The following is a 16,768-nucleotide window of genomic DNA, read 5'->3' as shown; positions in this document are numbered from 1 at the left end:
CAAGGCAGAACAAGGAGGTATCAAGCTCACAGGGAAATTTTGCATTGAGCGACACATGCAGCCTACAATATCCAGGCTCCCTTTCCAGAGGATTGTGTGTGAAATTTATGAGCAATGGAGTATTGGCATGTGGTGGCAAGCTTTTGCATTATTATGTCTTCAAGAAATCACTGAGGACTGGATCATCAAGTTTTTTGAAGATGCTTACTTTCTCGTCGCTCATGTGCCTATAGGAGGCTGACAATAATGCTGAGGGATTTTGATACCCTTCGTCAATTGCGATACAGATACAACCAGATGCTTGGTCCTGTTTCTTTAAGCGATCCCTGAATGGGGTGTATCCTTATAGTTCTCCCCCTCCATCCTCGTACAAGGCCATCTAAGAGCTCCCGTGCTCCTCACGATAGGGACACCCATTCGCAAAGTAGGTTAAGACTAGAACACCCCAGTGATGATGATGCCCCTTAGGCAGAACCTCACACACAACTAGAATCGGAGGCACAACCACAATCGGAGGCTACTGCAGCACAGCCACCACAGCCCTCTGTTGTTTGTGAAGTTGAAATTGTTGTAGAAGAAGAAGATGCAGACCAGTTAGAGAGGGAATTAAATCTAATTGAAGCAGTGAATATCCAAGAATTGAGAGTTTTGGAGGCTGCTACGTCGGTTAGAGCGGCATTTTCACTTCGGGGCCAAAGACTTGTCAAGCCTTTGGAGGATGGATATGATTTACATGTTTTGATGAATGACGTAATGGAAATCACAGATAACATTCTCAATATTTTACTATAGTATGTATAGTATATATAATGAATGATGTATATAGTATGATACATGACTGAGCTGTAAGTACCAGTGGACTATTTCTTTGTTCTTTTCATTGTTTCCTTTAGGTATTGTATATTACTACTACCAGAAGAGGTCCAAAACTGTACATACACTATGGATCCTCTCATTTCCGCGGCATTATAAAATGATAGCTCATCATTTTTGAGTCTTATGTCTTGGTTTGAACCAGTGAACCTGGATTTGGCAAGACTTGTTTTCACTCACACGGCTTACCATGAAGAGTAAGTCTCATGTTAAGTTTTAAATTAACATCAAATATTTGGTAATCTATATGTGTTTTCTTTAATAACACCTATGTCCTCTTTGTTTTTTTCCAGCCGACAACACTGGAGATTGCTTTTGTACGACATTGAGCAAAACACTTGTTATTTTGCAAACTCCGTTTAACAATATCATGGCCGCGTTAGAGGGTAAGTCCCTATTGACATTTCCCTCTTCCACAAGCATGTAGATTTATTTAAATAGGATAAGCTGATGCTTGTTTTTTGACCTCTCAGATGTGCTCAAAAATTTGTATATGCATTGGAACATCTCTTAATGGAGCCGAACCTTGTACAAAACATGCAATATCGTAGGATAAGGGTGCCAGTCCAGCTCGGAGATGTCAGTTGTGGATGGAAAAATGGCCCTAAATGCCTACCTTTTAGTAATAATTTTTTGATATTCCTAATGTAAGTGATGTTCCTAACGTAGACTTGCATACTCTAACGTAGCTATAATGTTCCTAACAAAGATTTTCTTTGTGTACAGGAAATAATTCTGAACAAATATGGTCCCTTGCATGTAAAACAATTCAAGACCAAAGTTGTACAAAGAATTATTTTGGTTGTCCATGATCGTGCAGAAGAAGAGATCAAGAGGGTAGACGAATTTGTAAGGGAAGCTGCAGAGAGAGTATGTCAGTGAGACAAGGAGCAGCAAAGATAATTTGAAGCATATATGGCTGCCTTAAATGATTATGACAGGCTGCAAGTTTAGGTGGATGAATGGGTGGAATCCAGGAGGCAGGTCGAGATGTAGGTGGAGAGGGGAAGAGAAGAAAGAGTGTAGGAAGAAATGGAAAGCCTGGAAGAGGACCAAAATCGAAGGCCACCTCAATCCTAAACACAGTCTAGTTCTCAATCATGGCATCAGTTTTGTGTCCCAAAGTCTTCTGATCGACGTTAGCATCATTAGCACCAAAATCGAAGGCCACCTCAGTCCCAAGCACAGTCTAGTTCTCAATCATCGCGTCACTTTTGTGCCCCAGAGTCTTCTGATCGACGTTAGCATCATTAGACTTTTTTTTTTTTCAATAAAAGGCATTTTCATTACTGAAAAAAGACAATACAGGTTACAAGAGTCGGAGATTTAGCTTTGGCCAAGCTCCTGATACATGGAATCATGGGGGAGTTACAATTTACCAAAGTACTGAGTTACATACCGGGATTCATGGGGGATTACAGATTACCAAAGTACTGAGTTACAAGCTGGCTTCTATATCATACCTAAGTTTCCTATAGGTACTGGAGCTTTAGAACATAGGAGAGATCAATCTTGACGAGTTGCTTACATTTGTAACATCAACATTAATTTTGTAAGAGACCTGACATTGTTTTGTAAGAAAAACATCTTTCATATATTAAATTGCTTTTGGAGTTACAATGTTTTGATTATCATCATTCAACGATTAATCAAGTGAATAGTATGAGAGACATATTCTTTGTAGAAAGTCATTTTCTCTTTTCTCATTGGTGGCACCTATAAAAAAAGGGTTTTATTAGTGGTATCTTACATAATGTTCTACATAGCATACTAAGTGGTGAATGTAAATATAAATGGTTTACCTTTTTAGTATCCATTGTAAATGTATAATCTTTTGGCAATTGTTCAATCTCCTCGTATGTAAGGTCTTCTCTAATTTGAGAAAGAGATGTTTTAGATAGTGTGTTCAGCATTGTAAGCAATTGCCCTTCCAAATATATCTCCATTACTAGAGGGGTATTTTCGGGATCTGACTCCAAATCTTGATCTCATGGAACAAGGTTGCTATTAACATAATGATATCTGGTGAAGTGAAAAGTTGCAATGAAGTTTTGAGAGCCAATAATGTACTTGCAAACCATTGACTTCTTCACAAAACAGAAATGATGCCTTTTGTCTTTCTCCTGTCCCAACCATTATCCAAAAAGTCAAGTGCCTTACTTGACTTGCAAATAAACATTGTTGAAGCATTTCTTATTTCTTCATCAAAGAAAAAGTCAACAAACACTTCGATAGGCATAAAAATAGTAAGCTTGGCATTCTTTATTGTAACAAATGCCTTAAGAGACTTTTGTATGTCGTGATACAACCTGATATCTTATAACTTTCACTAGTTTGTGAAGTTGGCAATGGCCAATCTTTGCTTCCAAATAATGGGAGGGGTAATGGAGTCAAACGACCCCATCCAGAAGACGTGTTTGGTTCAAAGTACTGCATATATCATAGAAAAGTATGCCGTGGTCTGCAAGATCTCTATGAGTTCTTCCTTTGTAAATTTGTTCTCCTACATATTCATGGAAAGCATAAAAAATCCCACATATACTCTCCACTGGCCAATCTATCTTATTGGATGGATAAATATCTGCATAAAACCAAAAGATTAGACATTTTTAAAATAACAATTAGACACTTTTAAAACAATAAGGAGAGATGATTGAATGGATAAACAACTGCATAATAATAACAATCAAACACTTTAAAACAAAAGATGATTTGACTGAGATACTACTCACAGTTGGGACGATATCGTGGAAGGCCAGAAGGAAATTTTCACACCCTCGAGTCTACATGCTGGAAAACATGTTGTATTAGTACCTCTGTCACACGCTTGCTAGATTCACATGCCTTGAACTCTTTAACTTGTTCCTTGAATGACTCCACAAATTCATCTCAACATTTCTCCTCTTTCTCTTCCTTCTCTGTAAAAGTACCTAGCTCCCATTGTAATTGTAGATGGTATCCATGTCCCATCATCCGTATTATAACTATTAAATACAGTAATAGCTAAAATACTAGTACGAGGCTTTCTACAGGTTACCATTTTGTGTAGCAAAAGACACACGGAAGAAGAAGATGAGAGCTTAATTTGGAGGAGACTTAGAAAAAGAAAGAACGACTATGTTGGAGACGAAGAAGATCAGAGCTAGTCTTAGGGGGAAACATTTACACAACTTAAAATAATAATAAAGTAATACTACCGAATCAGTAACTTACCACTATCTTTTAGCTTACGTGTAAAGATTCGGTAGTATTACTTTATTATTATTTTAAGTTGAGTAAATGTTATTTTAAGATGCATTTTTAGCATAATTTTACTCTATTTACTTGAATTCTTGCTTTAAAATGTCGAATTTCTTTGTTTGTTACGGAAGACTTGAATTCTTGCTTTAAAATGTCGAATTTCTCCGTTACGGAAGCCTCTTCCTCATTGGTTGAGCGACAGTCTCTCTCTAAAACTAAAAGGCCCAAAAATGAGCCCACATTTCTCCTAATGTCTTTTAGACCATATATGATGAAACTTGAATTTCCACTAGCTTCTATGCTAGTTGATAAGCCATTTGTCATTGAGTTTGATATAGAGAGAGGGAGGAGGAAAGGGAGGAATGGACAACAAGTTAGATTGAAGGGGCTAACTAAGCGAGTAAAGGAAAAGGAGAACTTTGGCCTAGATGAGTCTTAGATGAGATCTAGTCTCGAGCATTTATCTTGAGAGCTATTAAGATTTCCTGTCTAGTGTCACGTAGCTTGTAATAGCATGTGGGAGATCGACCGAATGCGGATTGCATATGCCAAAGTGTGGACGGCGGGTGCATCTGGGGTCTAGGGGTGAGGGTGCCCAAGTCGGAGCACTTGGGCGTGGGCGGCTGGGTAGGCCTGTATAAGTGCTGGGAGTGTGGTGTTATCCACATTTTCCTCTATGGCTAGGTGGTGACTAGAGCTCCTTGCCCTCTTGTGCTATGGCGGCGATTACGGCAATGTAATGTTCATTGGTATCAGAGCAATTCGTCGATGCGTTGTCTCTTTCTCTCGCTTCTCACGTGTGAAACGACTTTGGAAGAGATAAGCTCATTTTTGTTTGTTTCAATGGTTCTTTCTCTCATCCTGCAATGTCAAATTTAAGGGATACTTGTGTGTGTTGTTGAAAAAGGAACTGATTTGCAGCCCTTCAACCACAAAATTAGCCCATTGAAGGCGTGCATGCTAGGAGAAGCTATGTGTATGTATGTGTTTTGTGCATTGGCAGTTTCAGCACACAACAGCTATCAACAAGCTGCACATTTCAACAAAAAGAGAGCCATAGTGGTCGTCGTAGAGGCACCCTCCACCATCCAAGACGGCCACACGAGCTCGCGTAGTGTGAGGCATACGAGGTGGCCATCACCGTGGCAAGGCTTGGCAATCAGCGTTCGTTGCAGAGCAAGGAGGCGACGAACGCCACAGGATAAACATAGCAGGCGCTGACCAGCGCCTTACGACCATGATAAGATCGTAGAACCTTAAATTTTTTTTTTTTTTTTTGGAGTTCCCACGCATAAAGCTAGCGCTTCCAAGGTCGGCTATTCGTGCACAATTTTGTGTGTGTGTGTAAACACACTCCTAAAGTCAAAGCGCAAGTGCACAATCACATCATAAGCACAACATTGTGCATCTTACTAGGAAGCAGCACACAAGCGAGATGGTAAAAAATTCTGGTGTAAATCGGAATCCCAAGTGGAAATGTAGCTTTCCAGTCATATCATGCATGTTAAGTGTTCAAGGGGAGTTCCCACGCATAAAGCTAGCGCTTCCAAGGTCAGCTATTCGTGTACAATTTTGTGTGTGTGTGCGTAAACACACTCCTAAAGTCAAAGCACAAGTGCGCAACCACATCACAAGCACAACATTGTGCATCTTACTAGGAAGCGGCACACAAGCGACATGGTAAAAAATTCTGGTGTAAATCGGAATCCCAAGTGGAAATGTAGATTTCCAGTCATTTCATGCGTGCATAGCCACTCATGGTAGCAATTATGTTGTAGCCTAGCCCGTTGAGCCTTCGTGAATGTTACACTTAACAAAGTTAAGCCAGAAAGTCTGACAATGCTTGTATGGTTCTAGATTCATGAAACAATCTCTTGGATGAGGACCAATGTTGTGCTACTTAACAACCAAAGTATATTAGGCTTAGTCCGCAGAGATGCATGCGCTCATGCATGGTCTGTAGAGATCAACTGCTCTAAGATTTGTAGTGATCATAGAGTGAGATCCGTAGTAGTAATCCTTGAGTTTGTTTATCGAACATACATGAACCTAGATGTTGATGATGTTATGCCAAATTGTTCAACATGTGTAATAGAGTACGGAGCTACTCTACCTACCTGTGGAGTATGTATTTGTTCCTATTGTCCGATAGGATGGGAGTACCTTGGAGAGATTTTGTTCGAAAGCTACATTCTGTGGCTGGTCTTTAAGATCTTGATAGATGGGCTTACTTACCAATTGATGTAATGGACCTTTGAGACCTTATCGGATTAGTTTGACAAATACTCTAAATTGAGTATTTGAGGCCAAGGAACTTGATATAGTTCCTTGGTATTTGAGACCTTATCGGATTAGTTTGACAAATACTCTAAATTGAGTATTTGAGACCTTATCGGATTAGTTTGATAAATACTCTAAATTGAGTATTTGAGGCCAAGGAACTTGATATAGTTCCTAAAATTATAACATGTTGAACTTTGGAACAGATTGTGCATGGTTCGTCTAGTACAAACACGTGCGTAGTCATCCATATGCTTGAGATTTTGTTTCTCAAGGAGAGGAAAAGAGCCACTTGTGTGTCACAAATGAGCTTCATGCTCACTTGATGGTATGGGACATCAAGTGCTTATACATTGTGGTCTTAGTGGTATGGGACACCAAGGCTCATATATTTGACTAGATTGGGTACTAATCGTCTTCCCAAGCGTGTTACAAAAGCATCTTGCTTAAGTATTTATAGTTTTTATTGCTTAGAAAAATAGGTTACAACGGTACTTTTGCTCTTATAAGCTTTTTCAAACAAAAATTGAGTAATAAAATATCAAAAAAATCATACTCTCTTGATAGTCTTCCAGGACGAGAAGAAATCGTCCTCATTTGTAAATAGTAGTGTACACGGTGATTAAATACATTGATTGTTTCCATGTGTAAGCAATGCTCGCATAGGTGTAAACAATGATCTCATAGGTGGCTTTATTTGATTGAAGAGGTTATGACTAACATATCCCCTTAATATTAGTGCACATGGTTGATTAACACAGTTAAACATAACATACCAATGCACATAGTTGGTTGGCACATAATCTTGGTATAAACCAACATCTGTCAATGTGTAGTCAATTAACACAGTTAATCTTGATGAAATTATAGTAGTGTACATAATTGGTTAATGTACAGTTAACCTTGTTATAAGTCAAAATTGGCATGGTTTGTGAAGTAAACTTGAAGGTTTGAACAATGGCTCAGTGGTTCTCATGGACATGGAATACCTTGAACAAACTCGGTTTAATGAGTAAAACTTGAATCCAATGGTATACATTCGAAATTTACATTGTTTTTACAAAATAAATTGCAACACTAAGAGCAAGATGTTAGTAAGTTAGTTCAAATCCATTATGAAGTGCAAATTTGGAATATAAATTTTGTTTTGCCAAGGTTTTGGTAAAATAAGTTGAGACGAGAAAAACATGTACAGATCTTTGTATTATTTGTAAGCTTAATATGAAACCATGACATGATGAAAAATAGATGTGCATTTGAAATTTTTTAAAAGTTGTGAGCTATCAATGAGTGGTGTAGTTACTCGCATGGCAATTGCATGTTGAGTGTGCAGGGTCAGGTGGTAGTGTCCTTTGACATGCAGGCCGATGTGCTTGAAGCATGGAAGATGTTTGGATGTAAGGAGGGGACAAGGAACCCCGTGGTGATTGAGGAGATTGAAGGCATGGAAGATGAGGAAATGAAACATAGTCGTCATATTGAAGGTGATGCTAGAGATGCAAAGTGAGTGCATCTTGATTGGATCATGGCTAGATTGAACATCCAATGACAATCCTTGCAACACCCGATCGATCCAAGGCATGTACCAAAGTTCTTGTTGATCTGATGAGAAGGCAAATAAACCTGTTCTCAATGTGCAACGTTGTAGTTTTTTGTTTTGGTAGGTTGCCAACCAAAGTACAACTAGAAAAATTGTTATAAGATGTTTTCCATGAAAAGGTGGTGTCGTAGGTTTTTTACTTGGGCAAGGGCTTTTTTAACGTGTTGTTTACCAAAGGTAGGCTGTGTCAGATCTCTTTGCAAGAGCACCACTATTTATGGGCCAGAAACTCATTCATGCATTGCCCTTTGACCCTTTGTTTGATGTCAAACGAGAGTCTTTAGGAGACTTGCTTGGGTTGGGTTGAGATAGTTGGTCTTCCACCTTGGCTTAGACCTGAACTAGTCAGCTCTCTCGGTCCGACATATATTTCAAAAGATGAGGCCTTTGACCATCAAGCAAATAGTGTTTGTGTAACTTGGAACATTGGATTGCAACCCCACGTCGATGGAAGATAACATGGGAGAACTAGGGAAACTGGATTGGGCTCTAAAATTTGGTCCATTTCTTGAGGCTTGCTTCAGATGCGGGGGTTTTGGCCATATAGCAAGGTTTTCTGGTAGTGGGTCTCTAGTCAAGTTCCAAGAGGGAGGAGGAGGCCGTTGAAACAAGCGAGGACAACAAAATAAGCAAGGAAGAGATTAAGGAGAACTTGAACAAGGAGGAGAGGGAAAGGACTAGTAGGGATTCAAGGAGGTGATCAAGCCGAAGGGGTTTGGATGAAGGTTCTTGATAAGGGTAAAGGGTAAGGCTAGCTTAAGACAAGTTAAAGACAAAGCCAAAAAGGCACAAGCTAAGGAATCAAAGTTAGCAAACCTTCTAGTGATGTCAATCGTTTGATGTACTCGAATTCTTTCAAGGGGAGGGTAGATAGTGAGACATCCTCTGTAGAAAGATTTAATTGACAGATTGAGACAGCTTGGAAAGAGAGGGAACAAAGAAGGGTCATAGAGATCCTTTGCCATTAGGACCAAAAACACCTAAAAAAGGGTCCTTTACTAATCCCGTGATTAAGAAAAGAGCCAAAGAGTGTGCCAAGTGCACAAGAATATGGTATTCTTGTCTCCTCTACGTTGAAGGTAGTAGAGTTCATTTCGAGTTTTTTTTCTCGAATTCAATCAAAATCTCCATATTCAGACGGATTGTGGTGGTCCTTAGGATCTGTTATACTGACAAAATCTGTCAAAAGATTTGAAAAAAGATGGCATGTAGTTAATGCCAAAAATTTTGAAGTTTGAACAAACTATCTCCAATATTCCTTTTGGCGCCCATACCATTTTCATTCTTCTTCTCAACGTCTAGAAGCTCTTATCTTCTAGCTCTTTCTCATCTCTTTTTCGACCTCACTGAGCTTCATTGCATCGCGCGCTTCCCCCCAAGGTTTACAATTTTCCGTCTAAGATAAAGAATGGAGCCTTCTAGTTTCTGAGAATGTAGTTATTGAAATTAAGCTTCTTCGGTTAAAAAGATTTATGTACTTTTTCCATTTTATAATACAATTCCAATCTTTACACCCAAAAAAAAAAAATCCTGGTTTGCATTGTGTGTGATATATTGAAGGTTACCGTAGCTTAAGCAGCCTTTTACATACATGATACATGTAGAGAGCGGCAGCATAGAGGGTTCAAAATTGTTCCGCCGGATATGCCAGAATTGAAGTATCTTTGATAGATGGTTGACGCAGAGACTCTTCTTCAGCATCGTGGGCGGAGTGCACTCCATAGCCCACATAGAAAAGTAAGGCTAGCAGAGACCAGGCCCCAAACCTGCCGTAGGCCTGCATCTTCAGGGATCCAGCCAAAAATACATTCAGAAATACGGACAGCACGGCTAGCCAGGGCATGAAAGGGGCTTGCCAGCTCATCTTCGGCCTGTTTACAATAGGCACAAACGCCCGAAATCCTGACGTGGACACGAGCAAGCCCCCACCGCACAGAGCCAGGCCTACGGTTCTGTACGCGTGGCCGCCTCCCATTCGCCAGAAGGCAACGAAGCCCACTGAAAGGACAGTTACGCTCACGAGAAAGGCTGCGGTGGGGAGAGGGTTTGTAACGCCTCCAGTCACGTGCCTCCGGAATATTAGGGCGTTTGCAACCATGTAGAATACGAAGAGGGTTCCGATGGAGATGAGATCCATGAGGACGGAGGAGTCGACCAGGAGCGCAAAAACGGCCGTTAGCAGTCCTGTTGCAGGAACGCAGATGTTAGGAAAACGCAGGAACGCAGATGTTAGGAAAACGCAGGAACGCAGATGTTAGGAAAACGTCGTTCTGGCGGTGATCGGACCTTTTACCGTTCCGACAACCTACCGCTCGACTAACGACAATGAAGAGGAAGATCGTTGCTCAAAATAATGATAATCTCTCACCTAGAATTACAGAGGATCGAACTGGTGTCCCCGAAGCACCTTCAACCTTGGCAAACCACGACGGGATCAGATGAGAACGGCCTATAACGCAGAGGTAGCGTGCTTGACCTAACATTGCCACTAGAAGAGAAGTCACGATTCCAAGGCATGCTCCAACACCAACTACATTTGACGCCCAGCTCCACCCGACCACTGTCTTAAAAGCGGATGAGAACGGCGCTTTAACATCTATCTGTTGACACAAAGGTAAATACAAAAACTGTATTTGTATGTATATATGTGAGTGTTACGATATATCTTAAGACCTCAAAAATTCTGCATGTCTTCCTTGGAAATTTGCAGTTTTTGAGCTCAAATATAACTTCTCATATAATTGCACGTTTAGTGGAAACAGTACACTTTCGCTGATTTGTTCGTTTGTTGGCTAATGCTACCATTGAAAAGAAAATTACAGCCAAAAATGCCTCACCTCGTCGTATGGAAGAAGCATAGTTAAGGCTGCTGCCATGGAACAATATAGAAGCATCATAAGCACCACCGACCCAACTATCCCAATAGGCATGTTTCGAGAAGGATGCTTCACTTCCTCCGCCATCGTCGACACCGCATCGTAGCCGATGAAACTAAAATAGACGACAGCTGCTCCATCAAAAATGCCGTTAACTCCAAAAGGGATAAATCCTGCTTCGGAACTGGGTTTGCTAGGTTTGATTAAATTGCCAACTTTTCCGTTCGCAAACCCAGCAGCCACTATGAAGAGAATCAAGGCGAGGTGGAGGAGTGTTATCGTTAGGTTAAGGCCAGAGCTGCGCTTAGTGCTGATTGCAGATGAACCAATGCGGCAATTAGTTACTAAACTACACACGATAGTACGATTAGAATAACTCGATAAAAATGTAGAGGTGCTTTTACCTGCAGCAGATGCATAATGTGAGAAGTAAAACAAGGCCAGCCGCCGGGAAATCTAGCACGTAGTAGCCCTCCAAGAAACCGGAAACTTTTATGAGCCAGCTTTCTGCGTCGTGGCGGAATACCGTGGCGAGATAGGACGTGAAAGTGCGAGCCACTGCAGCATTTGAGATGACATACTCCAGAAGCAGGTTGGCTCCAGTAATGTAGGCCGCGAACTCCCCTGCCAACATACACAGGATGTTAGCCCTTTCCCCGGACACTAGACTTTCCGGCGGAAAAATCGTGTAAACATGGAACTCGGACATTACAAGCGAAGCAAATGACATTCCGCTCGGTCACTTGCTCTCTTTGTTCAATTAGACTGGCATGCGACTATCCCACCGTGCTCACAAGACCTCTCAATGCTAAGGGAGAGCTCCACAGTACTGGGTTTTGGGTAAGACGCTTTTTGCGAGAGGCGAAAGAATGTTGAGGAAAGAAGCTCACCCAAGGAGATGCGGAGATAGCTGAAGGCGCCCCCTGCTGCTGGAAGCTCTACGGCGAACTCTGTGTAGCACAAGGCCGAGAGCAAAGCGGAGAAACCTGCCGCCAAGAAGGAGAGGATGACTGCTGGTCCGGCATGGCGACTGGCCGCGAGTCCAGCAGTCACAAAGACGCCAGCCCCTAACCTTCCGCCAACTCCGAGACCCACCAGATCTAGACATCCCAGCCTCCTCTGCATACAAGCGCCTGAACGTGACTGCAGGTCGGTAAGCTCATGCTCGGCTGTCCAAACTGTGGTAACCCGTTGGTATAGCCTCTGCGGAGTGTGCATCAAGGCCGCCAGGTACGAAGGCAAGCTGCAGAAGGAGCTCTCTGATGAGTAAGCGACACCACGTTCGGCCGGGTAGGCAGGCTGCTCCGCCCACCCATTGCTGGCTTTGCCCGCCACCAGGGACAGCGACTCATAGTGCCAGCGAGTGAGCTGGGGGAAGATGGGGAGACTTTTGAGGATACCCGTGTTGTTGCAGAGGAAGAGACAGAAGACGCGGGAGAGAGGGAAGGATGTGTAATCAGGTAAAGCCTGAAGAAGAAGCTCAGTGCCACTACGAACCGCCCAACGCCAAGTGAATTGCCTTCAATAAACGGTGGCGTGACTCAAAGCACTGAATGATCGTTCGACGTTAAATAAGCAGCCGCCGCGCCAAATTTCAGAACAGGTAGCGGAGTTATTGTATGTGGCGGCTACATCATTAATAATACTCACATACTCGTGACTCGTGGCCATACTTAATGCTATATTTTAAAGATTAGCACCCACTTAGCCTGTGGTTTTCCATCGATATATTTTCCAGATTAGCATTTAAAGATTCGCAGCCAAATGGCCCGTGACAAAACAATTTTTTCAATAATTTAAAAAACCTTCAATCTCAAATTTTTATTAAAAAAATTAAATTTTAAGTAAAATTATAGTTAAAATCTTTTAAAATTTGTAAATTTTATAAATTGTTATTTTAAAATTTGAAAGTTATTTCAAAATTTATCATTCACTTAACACTAAACCTTTGTTTTTCGTGAACACTAATTTACTTTCACATGACTAAGTAACACATCATGAATCAAGAGGGATCTATGGTTGGAAAGAGGCGTCGCGATCGAGATTTGATCAACACCGTTAGATTTTCAAGTGAGCTACTACTGAACTGCGGGTAAACTCAGAGGTAAATTAGGGGTGAACTCACGAGAGGTGAACAAGGGAGACCTTTTCCAGCAAGAAAGTGAACTAGGAAAATATTTTCCGGTAAGAAAGTGAACTAGGGACCAAAATATCAAGATTTAAATTTAAAAACACTCTCTAGAACTTGTTGGAAAGTATAGCATAGTGGTTAGATGTTGAATCCTTGGACGAATGGTTCCAATTTCAAATCCTCTTTTGCATTGAGCTCAACCCCTCCAAAATTTTCTAAGTCCCAAAAATCCTCATGGTATATCCCTTAGTTCACCTTGAGTTTACCCCTTGTTCATTTGCTCGACGCAAATCTGACAGTCTAGATTAGCCAAGATCGCGATGCCTCTTTTCAGCCTTAGATCCCTCCTAATTCATAATGTGTCATTTAGTCCCGTGGCTAGTATACTGAATAGCTACTTGAAAAAAGATATTTGAAACTAAAAAGACCAGTCAAGAGTCAAGACTTCCAGCTAGTAGCCTTAGGCGTACTATGTACTGTCTATGGTTCAAAGGATGGTTCTACGGTTGTAATTTCTACCGTCTAGGCTCTACGCAAAGCGAAGACGGACAAAAGCTAGGAGCTGGGTAGGCGGCAGTCACCAGTGGGCATTTGAAAATAGGCGCTGGGCGTTGGGCACAATGGGCAGCCTTTTTGTCCAGGACTCCAGGCTGGCACTACTGTGAATACTCTACAAGTTCTTTTGTCAGCACGTGGAAAGTTGAAAGGCTCAGATAATACAAGCGTCGAGACTCGAGGCGTGTTGGGGTCAGACATTGTTGGTAAATGAGGATGCAGTATAGTACCACTGACCAGTGACCACGAAAATCATCGCAACCGTTCATGAAGCAAAACGGCAAAACAAAAAATGATATGCGCAGCTCGGTGCTAAAAGGTTTCTTTGGAGCGGTTCGCATGCATGCTTCCTAAGTTGCCAAGCAGGTGACAGAGGGCGAACTGGACGGCCATGCGATAGACCAAAGAGAGCGTGTGAACATGCCCTCTGCCAGCTAGTATTAGTAGCCCTCTCGCCGTAGGAACGAGTGCAAGCCTCAAGACGATGCCATTCCGCTCCCAGCACATGCACCAACGTACGAACTCTGTGAAGGTGCGTTTCGCTTGTGGCCTGGCAAGCTACGCTACTCCACCGGTCACCCTTTCGACCGCGTCAAACGTCACGTTCAAACTTCATTCTGATTGGAATTTCGAAGTGATTAGAGCTTTTCAAGACGCACGAATTTTATATCCTCCCCCACACGAATCATGCTGTCTGTCTAACAACTGCTATGAATTTGCAAAATGAAAGTATAACAATGTCTTTAGGGATGGGGAGCAGGTTTTTTTCCCGTCGCCCACACGATCGCCTTCGGGTGGATAGGGGTAAAGATACCAATCTTCCACGTGATGTCCATATCCCATTCCGCCATTCTCTGCTCAATCAGCCCTATGTCCACTCTATTCAGCTTAAATCGGGTCTTGATTTCCTCCCTGGATGCCCAGTCCTGTTTCCCTTTGTCCCACAAATCCGCCCAGGTTCGGATACCCTTTTTGTGGAGTTTCAGGGCTTGGTGAAGATTTTCTTCAGTAACTCTAGGGATTTCCAGCCAGGGCCACCATACAGAGTCATTCTGTCTGAGACCTGCATCCCTATGTTGACGGGGGTTAGGGCGGAGCTTACCTTTAAACCTGTTCCACGCTTTCCATAAGGATAGCGTTAGTGCACTGCCCACTGCTCTGATCGGATGAGGGCTGAAGAAGATAGTTGCCGTAGGAAGATTGGTCCATTTTGCCTTTCCTAGTAGTTTGAATCTGTGCAGATGTCTTGTGATAAGCTTCGCCCAATCTTGCTCTGGGGAGAAGAATCCTCTGATGATCCATTTACTGGCCAGCCTGTCAGCCAGTTCAGAGATGTCATGAATTCCAAGGCCCCCTTTCTCTTTTGCCAGAGTGCAGTATGACCATTGAACTTTGGGGATTTTCTTTCCCATGGGATGTCCCGACCAGAGAAAGGTGCTGCAAATCTGTTGAATAGACTTGAGTGCCTGATCTGGGGGTCTCCAGCATGCCAAGAAGAAAAGGGTAGCCGGGATAATGTAGTGATTGATTGCAAGGATTCTTCCAGCGAACGATAGGATGGTGTTCTCCCATCTGTTGAGTTTGGCGGACAGCTTGGACATTACCCATTCCCACCTCTGGTGACATTGTTAGCCCCCCGCTACATGTCAAGCTTGATGCCAAGTGGGAGGTGCTCCTCGACAGACGCCAATGGACCTTCAAGTTCAAATGTCTGTGGTCCCCTCTAATCCAACCCAAAAAGGCATGCCTCTTGTGGTTAATCTTGCACAGGGGGCTATGGACACAGGAGAGAGCTTGCAAAATAGGGAAAGGATCTGGCCTTTGCCCACGGTGCAAAAGGGAGGGGGAGTCCCTACTACACCTATTTCTCCAATGCAGATTTAATAACCCTATCCTATCAATCCTCAACAAAATCATTGAATGCATCCACCCGAGACCCCTCTCGTGGAAACAACTCCTTTTAGGAGATTCCATTGGATGCTCAACCCCCCTCTGGAACTGTATTAGAGTAGAGTTTTTATGGTTTATTTGGTGTGCCAGGAATGCCGTGTTATTTCAATCATCCCCTCCAATACTAACAATGCTGCAACATGAACTGTTTCTACAGATGAAGAATGCAAACTCTGCAAGGAAGAAGGAGCTCCACAAAAGAAGAGACTTCCTCAAGAAAACCAAACACGCATGCAACAACATGGACATGCTGCACAAGACGGACAGCATCCTCTATGTCAGGTGGGATGAAGAGTTGGAACATGACATCCATGATATCCGCGAGAAGGACAGAATACTCACTGAGCACCTGCTGGAAATCACCGATATTTACAATAAGGTGGATGACGATGAGAACGCTGCACACCCCAACAGGCCCCTGAGAGCTTGCAACTGTTCTGTATACCCATGTGTGCATGCCCTTGTAATCATGTAACCCCTAGATCAATATGGTTCTTTTTGAAAGGGCACAGCCCGTATCTGCTATGTAATCGTCAGTCCCTTTTCTTTTTCTAATTCAAAATCCCTGCTTTTTTTAAAAAAAAATGAAAGTATAACGTTGGTCAAACCAAAAGAAAAAACAAGTGAGCCTGCGCTTGTTGGTTTAAAAAAAAACAAGTGAGCATTTCACTCACCTGTGTGTGAGAGTGAGGGGGAGAGAGATGCCAACGAGCTCTAGCACTCAGGCCTCCTAAAATGAGGACCTAGGTTCAAATCTACCATGGCATCCACTTTTAGTACCAATTCTAAGAGAGAGAGAGAGAGAGAGAGAGAGAGAGAGATGGGGCTATCAAGGAGGAAGAGAGGAACGGAGAGATGGTATCATGGCCATGTCACAAGGAGAAAGAGAGAGGAGATAAGGAGATAAAGAAAAAAAAACAAGGTGATGCAAGCAAAACATGCCCTACTTCACAATATAAAAAAGGAAGGTAAATTAAAAACACTCAAGGACAAGAGAAGTAATTAAAAACACTCAAGGACAAGAGAAATAATTATAATAATAGTAAAAATAGAGAGAACCCCTCAACCAATAAGGAGAGAGAGAAAATAGAAAAGACAAAGATAAATAGCTAGAAATATAGAAAGAAAATTCGATGGATAAAGAGAGAGATAAAGAGAAATACAAATGGAAAAGGCAGGTAAATAAGAAAAATAAAAATAAAAATCAAGAAAATAAAATGAAGTTTTAAGGGAGGGATTTTAGAAAAAATGAAGTTTGAAGGG

At 42.1% G+C, this 16,768-nt stretch overlaps 1 protein-coding gene across 1 annotated transcript; it reads right to left on the bottom strand.

Annotated features, from left to right (window-relative positions):
- Positions 1–9,500: 9,500 nt before the first annotated feature.
- LOC147623414 (cationic amino acid transporter 6, chloroplastic-like) lies at positions 9,501–12,462 on the bottom strand. Its single transcript, XM_086821557.1, has 5 exons — positions 11,760–12,462; positions 11,274–11,493; positions 10,831–11,179; positions 10,362–10,593; positions 9,501–10,177 (listed from the first exon to the last, which is right to left on the bottom strand). Exons 1-5 carry the CDS (start codon positions 12,085–12,087, stop codon positions 9,618–9,620), a joined length of 1,689 nt encoding a protein of 562 aa, XP_086677683.1. The 5' UTR covers positions 12,088–12,462; the 3' UTR covers positions 9,501–9,617.
- Positions 12,463–16,768: the final 4,306 nt, after the last annotated feature.

This window comes from Cibotium barometz, chromosome 27 (genome assembly GCF_041138505.1).
Source record: "Cibotium barometz isolate CiBa-2024 chromosome 27, ASM4113850v1, whole genome shotgun sequence".
Classification (NCBI taxonomy): Eukaryota; Viridiplantae; Streptophyta; class Polypodiopsida; order Cyatheales; family Cibotiaceae; genus Cibotium; species Cibotium barometz.
Note: the sequence above shows the minus strand (reverse complement) of the source record. Positions and strands in the feature narration are given on the sequence as shown.

Coding starts and splice junctions, on each gene's coding strand:
- LOC147623414 (XM_086821557.1), bottom strand. CDS start 12,087: ATGCACACTCCGCAGAGGCTATACCAACGGGTTACCACAGTTTGGACA. Junction 11,180..11,273: donor ACATTATGCATCTGCTGCAG/GTAAAAGCACCT, acceptor ATCTGCAATCAG/CACTAAGCGCAGCTCTGGCC. Junction 10,178..10,361: donor TCGATCCTCTGTAATTCTAG/GTGAGAGATTAT, acceptor TTCCTGCAACAG/GACTGCTAACGGCCGTTTTT.